This window comes from Bombus vancouverensis, chromosome 5, assembly GCF_051014615.1.
Source record: "Bombus vancouverensis nearcticus chromosome 5, iyBomVanc1_principal, whole genome shotgun sequence".
Taxonomy (NCBI): Eukaryota; Metazoa; Arthropoda; class Insecta; order Hymenoptera; family Apidae; genus Bombus; species Bombus vancouverensis.
The window spans coordinates 10,200,502-10,208,048 of NC_134915.1; the positions used below are offsets into that span (position 1 = coordinate 10,200,502).

General features: G+C 49.3%; 1 protein-coding gene across 8 annotated transcripts in view; it reads right to left on the minus strand.

The window, feature by feature from the left end:
• Positions 1–7,347, minus strand: part of Rim (Rab3 interacting molecule) — a 69,987-nt gene extending 62,640 nt beyond the window's left edge. For 7 of the 8 annotated variants that reach the window (XM_076618535.1, XM_076618533.1, XM_076618534.1 and 4 more), the window contains exon 1: positions 4,598–7,347. In XM_076618535.1, the coding sequence (XP_076474650.1) occupies positions 4,598–4,707 (110 nt within the window). In that variant the 5' untranslated portion in view covers positions 4,708–7,347. The remainder of the gene's footprint in view (positions 1–4,597) is intronic. The other variant, XM_033347274.2, reaches the window with a different exon arrangement.
• Between the last annotated feature and the right edge of the window lie 200 nt (positions 7,348–7,547).

Below are 7,547 nucleotides of genomic sequence, written 5' to 3' on the forward strand. Positions count from 1 at the left end.
GGCAGATAGGACAGGAAAGGAGCACGTTTAGAAGCAGTCGACGTTGTATGGAAATTACAGGCTAAACCATCAAACGAACGCTGCATGCGAGGGGGATACGTTGAAAAAGAACAGCCCCCGGATAGAAGACGGCAAACCAGCTTCGATAAATATGTAGACGCACGTGTACGTACGTGCTTAGCTGCGTTCTAACAAACCCTTCTTCTTCGTTTCTCGTCGTTGTAGCAAGTAACTTCGAGAACAGATAGCGAAGTCCTCCTACCGCGGTATGCTCGCATCAGCGAACTTCGAGGAGGAAAACAGAAAAGAAAAGCGTGCTGCTTCTTCGAGCGGGAATGCTTCAGAAGACTCGACTCAAGTCGCCGTTATTCCCTGGTAATTGTAAATCCTCCATTTCGAGATTTTCGGTCAAACAAAACTAAGAAACAGACCACCAGATCTTTTCCTCTTTCTTCTCCTATCTCTCACGGTTTGCTATTAACATTCAGTCTATCGTCGGCCGTTCTTCGTCGAGCTGAGATTTTTCTGCAAATTGCATCGCACCGTCGTCGTTCCACTTTTATCTGCACCCGCTATGATTTCGTTTAGGCAGAGCTACTTAATTCCAGCCGCGTAACTAATTCGCAGCGCGACGTTTTTAACCCCCGCTCGTTTGGCTTTCAGCGCGGTTTTCAAGATGCAAGAGACCGGAACAGCCATCAGACGTCCGAGAGAATTCAGCCTCGGTGAATTCAGCGAACGCGAGGCTTTTATCGAACGTTCTCTGCTGCTATCGAACAGAGTTTGCTTATAGAACTATCAGCATCGACTGGAAACTCGAAAGGAAGAGCAAGGAGGGTGGAAGGCGCGATAGAGTTCCATGTAACGTTCAACGATGCGAAATCGCCAATCCCCATGCAAACGCACTCGAACGTCTTATTATCGAGCTTCAGAAACTCGATGTCGACTACGACTATAGTCCTGCAGTTTATACACCGTATGAACGACGCTAGAGTCCTGACTGTCGGTAGAAGCGAAGGAGATAACACGTAGAAGGGAAACTTGGTTTCTATCGCGTCGTGAACGATGCGAAGTATTTTGCAGGCTATAGAATAATCGATGAAAAAAGAACTTTCTAGCGAGTTCTATAGATTTGAAGTTGTCGTATGTAAGACTCTGGTGAATGGTCGTCTGGTAAACGATCTTCGATGGAAGGGACTTTGTTAAGGTGCTCGATTTCAATCGAAGGAACGGCGGGATCATTCGCGAAAGTCTTGGAATGGAAGAAACGAACGGGCACTCTTCGATTAGTGGACAGAGAGATAGGATTGTGAGCGGTTGCAGTCGAGGGAATGGCCAGGCTTTGATACCGGAGGAGAGTCAATTTATCGCTGAGGTAATTGAACTGGAATGGAATGTGACCGATGTCATCGATTTATTCCAGCCTGTCGCTAACTTGCAACGTTTCCGTGTCTTTCGTCGAGACGATGAAATTCTGATACACTTCCAACTTTGTCCTCTCTTGGTGTATACACGGGAATTTTCAATTTGTGTTCACCCGCTTTGAGCGCGTACACGATTCGACGATCATAGGAGAGTTTCTTTAGAAGGGTGGTTCGTAAACAACGTTAACCATCCTAATCACAAGGGATGAAGATGACAAGCCAGTCCAGGCAGGAAGGATTCGCAAGCCAAGTAGGTTAGCACGAATGCACGAGGGAGTAAGGAAGGCGGGAATACTTGGCACGAGGTTAGCCCATCTACAAGATCGGAAGCCCTCGGTGTCTCTAGGTCGCGTGTACGTGGACGAATGAAAATTGGGAATCACGAGGGTTGTTGGCACTGGGACGGCGGATTCGAACTTGAATCCCAACGAAACAGACCCGAGAACAACGCATCGAATTCCTTTTGATCGCTATCATTCTAGCTAGCTATAGCTGCTGGCACAAAGGAGGAAGAGACGCCTATATTAAATACAGCGGTAGTCGATTCTAGTTTCGAGCGGAAATTTGCATGGAACAGTCGCGAGCGGCGGTAACCTAAATCTTGAGTTTGCCGATCGAGTCAAAGGTCGTGGCTGCATGTCACAAAGTACATATACAACGCGCTACACCCGTATATAGACAGACAGACAGAGAGAGAGAGAGAGAGAGACGTGTATGTGTGTCCGCCTACGTTACTCTAATTGCTTTACCAATAATCGCGCGCGACTCGCGAACACGCGACGACGATCGGTCGAGCTGAAACGCGGCTCGTCGCGTTACGGCCGCGTTTTCCCCGAGACACGATCTATCCGTCACGCGAGAAAAAAAATATTCTTTCGTGACAAAAGGAGAGGAGAGGGGAAGGAAGGGAGAGAAGCAGATCAAAGCCAGAGCAGAGAAATGTAGGTTACTTAACGAATACCTCCCGTGATTTACGCGCGACTTTTCCGTCCCACAAAATCCGCGCTACGCGACTTTTCACACGACGTCCCGGCTACGTGCCTCGCTCGAACAAAGAGTCCCTACCCTCTCCCCCGATCTTCGCGCGACGCGTCGAAACTTCCGTCCATTCGAGCCTCCGTTTCATTTTTTTTTCTCTTTTTCTTTTTTTTTTATTCACGCCTCAAACTTTACCTCGTCTATTATACTCAAGCTTTACAATATCCATAGAGAGGGAAAGAAAATATCGGAGAATATTACTCGTTAAGGTGAAAGGTAGACGAGGAATTAGCGTTGGAAACAGTTCGACGTCAATTACATCAGAAAATTACATCGGTTCGCACGCATGAACCAGCCTAAAAAGCGAGGGACGGAAAAGGTTACGTCTATTTTTGCGCGAATCGCCTTGTGATGCGTCACGACGGCAGACCTCCCATCCATACCACGACTAAAATTATCATCGCGATATCAAAGGATTCTCGTTGCTATACGTGACTCGACAACGTAGCAAATACAAAACCTAACCCACACGCTGTAACTGCCGACTCTGGAACCACGTGTAAAACCGCGTCATCCTTCCGCGAACGGGCTACCCTGTACATTTCAGGATCCAAGAATTTACCATGCCAATCCAGCCTCTTTCACACTCTATCCACGGCCTGCAACTGCATACCCTATGCATACCCTATGCAACTACAGCAGCTCGTTACCGAGCCACGTCAAGGCTTGCTGCCTTGCATTTTACATGCGTCCCTACACGTACTTATCGTCCACATTACATGATCTCGCATCGGTATGGCGAAGCACGCTTTCCTCATTACTCTCTCGCTCCTTCCCTTTCTCTCGATGCCCATCCCCTCTCCACTTCTCTTCCTCTGTCGATTCACCCCTCTTTCACCCTGTTCTTTGTCTCTTTCTCTCACACTCGCTGGCTGCCTGTCTCCGTTCTCCGCTCGACTGCTTTCTCACGTTCCCGTTTTCCATCAGCGACAACCTATCAATAAAACGCCTTCCTCGAAGAACGCCGTCCATTTTCCTCGGCGTCGCCTCGCTGCGACTCTGGCACCGTAATTACATGCGAATGAGGCTGCTGGCGCATCCGTCACCCGCTGCCTCTTGCAACGGCTAGGTGCCAGCCTGCCGTTGAAAGGATCAGTTTTCGTTGATTCCTTTCGATGTACGATGCAAAGTTTCAGACAATCGCTTCGTCGATCTTAAGGAACGTTCGTTCTACGTGTTTCCTATAATTACGCGAACACACTTTCCAGGGGAAGAGTTTAAGAAGATAGAAATTCACTACGTTTATTCAAAAGACAGTTTGAGTGATTTAATTTAGTTAAACGAAAAGAAGTTTATGGGAATAGATTTTTATTTGGTATATGCTAAATGTAGAATTGACGGGATAATCATCCGAGGTAGCGACGGATACCTAAATAGGGAAGATACTACGGTAGGTATAAAACGGTCAAGGACTAACGAGCAGGTAAGCAGAGAAAATAGGCGGAAAACGTCAGCGGGGACAATTTGCTGGTCAAGAAATACACGTACTCGATCGATCGGGTATCGTTTCGTTCGTTCAGTAATACTGATCAACGACGCGTGACCGTCCATGGTCACATTTTGTAGCTCTGCCTAGTCTGTCTGGCCATTCAGACCTTCTACTACTTGCTCGACGCAATGCCTCTTTCCTAACTCGTTTGTTTCTTTCTTTGCGGAAACGCGCAAAGGCGCCTGATTTTCTTGGATAAACGCATAAATCTCCTCGGACGTTAATCTCTTCGATAAGAGGGATGCAAATGAAAAAATAATGGTATTATGAATGGCTGATAAAAATAAACGTTCTTTAGAAAACATTTTACGTTTTTCGTTCCTCTAAGCAACTTAAAAGAAAGTCTCCTCTACTTTTACATAATTAAGTGCATTCTGCTGTTTATTGTTAAGTGTCGAATACTGCAGTCCTTGTAATCCATGGTAGTCAGGGGAATCGATCATCGTCTCCTTCCTTTTTTTTTCTTTCCTTGCGTCAATAAATAAAATCGAAAAATCCTTCTATATGCTGATCATAAAGGCTAATAAAAGAAAATAATTAAATACAAAGAGGATAAAAAAAAGGAAGCATAGTGCACGAGGCAGAAGTATCGTCAGCAGCCGCAGCATCGTAGTTGTCGAAAAAACAGGTTGCAAAACCGACGTACCTCATAATCTCATTTTCCTTTTCCTCCTCCTGCTTCTGCCTTATTATAACCTCCTCGATGGTGCTCCTCTCCTCAGGGGTGAGGTGCGACATATCAGGTACAGCCGCCATCACGGACGTAAGATAGGAACGTGCACGGGAAGGTCTAATCGCGAGGAGTTTAGCGCGACGCGCGGGCCGGCGCAGCACCGACGACGCCGCCGATGAGGTACCGCGACGAGGATCGCTCGCCGCGCGACAACGCTCGTTCCTACGGGATATCGCGTCCTTTCTACGACTACGGGAAGGCTGTAGCGTACGGGGGGAGTCATCCGACACCTGGTAATCGGCGCAGCTGGCCACGACAACACGGGTACGCCTTCGACGAGCGTAGATTATGCCGTGCTCTCGCTTTCGTATCTTCCACTGGCTGTTGCTTGTCCCGCTGCTGCTGTTTCTGTCGCTGCTGTTTATGCCGTTTGTCACAGCATACAAGACGATGACAATCGGTGACGATCGGTACGCAGCTTGGAAGCCCGTCGACGACGACCAGCACGTTCGCCCGACGTTCGACTGGACAAGTGGAAGCCACTCGACACCGGACTGTCTTGTTCGTACGCGTCTTATCGTCCGCCTCGAGGCTGGCTCTCATGCGAGCGTCATCGAGACTCGTCGAGGCATCGACGCGACGCTGGATAGATCCGTGATCCTCGTCTCCGTCGGCGTCCTCGTCGTCGTTATCTCTCGTCGTACGATTACCAACGACCGCATCTGTATGACAAATCATGTTTCACAGGCTGTGTGGAGGTTCTCGCATTCTCTCTTCCGTCCCCGATCCTAGTTCTCCGCTCGAAGCCAGCATGGAACGATACGAGGGCTGTCCCCCAGGTGTTCCTCGAAAGCGACCTTCGACAAGCTTCCTCCTCGCGTCCTCGATATGGCGGCTGCGAGGTTAGAATGTGCGCACTGCTCTCCCCCGCTCTCTTTGCTTCTCTCTAACGTGCTCCGATTCTTTTCTTTATCTTAATCTACTCTTCTTCCTCGTGTATCTCTCCCTATACGACTATCGTATCTTGTACTCTATGATTCACGGTTCGCAGATTTGTTTACCCTGTTCCCTCTGTTTTGATGGTCGAACACCTCGCGAGGTATCGAGGTTTCAAGCGAACGAGCGGCCCAGTTCACGAGTACATCGATTGAAAACGAAAACGGGTCACGGGTGCCGTTGGTGCACTCGTTTCTGCCGTACACACGAAGCCCAGGTTCTTGAACTTTGCAGGGGAATACGCGATCCTATACACGGCGGGCGCAGGTGGAGCGCTTCTGCCACCGGTTAAACGAGACCAGTCCGCGTTTCAGCACTAGCCAAGTGTCGCGTTGACGGCCGCGCGACCAATCGGATACGATACGATAATAATGGCTACGTGGTCGTGTTTCTGACCTCTGTCAAACGTTTTCGGAATTTCATCGATTTCGAACGGAAACGGGTCACTGGCTATAATATCTACTGACTCTCGGGATTTTTCTTCTTCAGCCTCGAATCGTGCACAGAAAAACACTCTTCCATGTATGTATTTTCTCGTCTTCTTCAACTATAAAACAACGTAACGTCGTGTTGTATCACAGCAAAATTAATCGTAAAATTCTTCAAAAACATCGAGGTGCGATCAACAAAATTTCACAAGTTGAAAGCAGACGAATCCTTGGAAAATGAATCGACACAAGAAACGCGTTAATGCGAGCGGTAGAATACACGCGTAGCCTCGATCATACGAGGAAATCCGTGCCACGTATGCCTCGCTTCCAGACGATATTCAACGCTACAAGTATTCTTCTCAGTGTTTGCGATTCACGTGGCGGCCGAGACGACGATGGCGCTCTTCGACGTCTCTGCAGCGACCGCGACACCCACACAATCAATCGCCCTAGACCGGATTGTTCCACACCCACGAGAGCCGTTTTCTCAGCTGACCGGCTGTTCACGACGTTTTCAAGTCGCGTTCGTGCGATTAGCAGCTCGCGGTGTCAGCTGTTCGCTCGTTTACGAACCCCCGCGTTATAATTTATTTCCACGAAAATATGGATTCTCGTACTATCTTCCCTCGTCGATGTAAAACGACCACTTACGGTGTTATCGCGGGTGACTCCGTGCTTGGCTCTGAGTTTTCCGTTGCTCGCACTGATTACACACGCGAGTAGACGATGGTAACGGCGTCCAGTCGAATCGTTGACGGCGAACAGCGAAGCGAACGATATTCTCTCATTTCTGTGTTTCAACGTTTCCTTTCTCGCTAACGCTCGATGCTAGAACAACACACGAATGAGCTTATTCCACACCCCTAGCGCGCTTATGTCCGCCAACGCTCCGCGATTGGTACTACTCTCGCTGACGGCTCGGTCTCTCCTTCTCTCTCTTTCTCCACCTCCTCCTTCGCCCTCTCTGTCTCCCTTTCACCCCTTCTCCCACCGATCGCCTACATCTTTCTCCCTCTACCCACGCTATCTGCTTCTATCTCGTTCGCCCCTTTCCCTCGTCCCTCTCCGCAACGAGCTGAAACGAGAAAACCGGTCTCCGCGAAAGGGGCTAATTTCCGACCGCGAATCGACTTCCTGTTAGAATTCTGGCATCGAAATCGCGCGAACCACCGACGACGAACCAACGGCCCTCGGCTCCACTCGCTATCGTTCATGGAAGAAACAAAAGAAACGGGAGAACCGAGTCGAAAACCACCGAGACCTTTCACCGCGGAGGACACCCTCCTACGGCTCGTACTTGTGTACGACCGCAGTTGCGCGAACCACTCACACACCCCCTCTCCTACGTGTTTGTCCATTCGGGACCACCACCCGACCTGCACGAATTCCGCTCTCTTCCCGTGCATGTGCCAGGCCCAAGGTGGGGAGGCAGATACGCGTCCTGAAAGGACGTCTGTCGCTCGCGGCCACTTCCACTCTCCTGATTTTACAGGAAC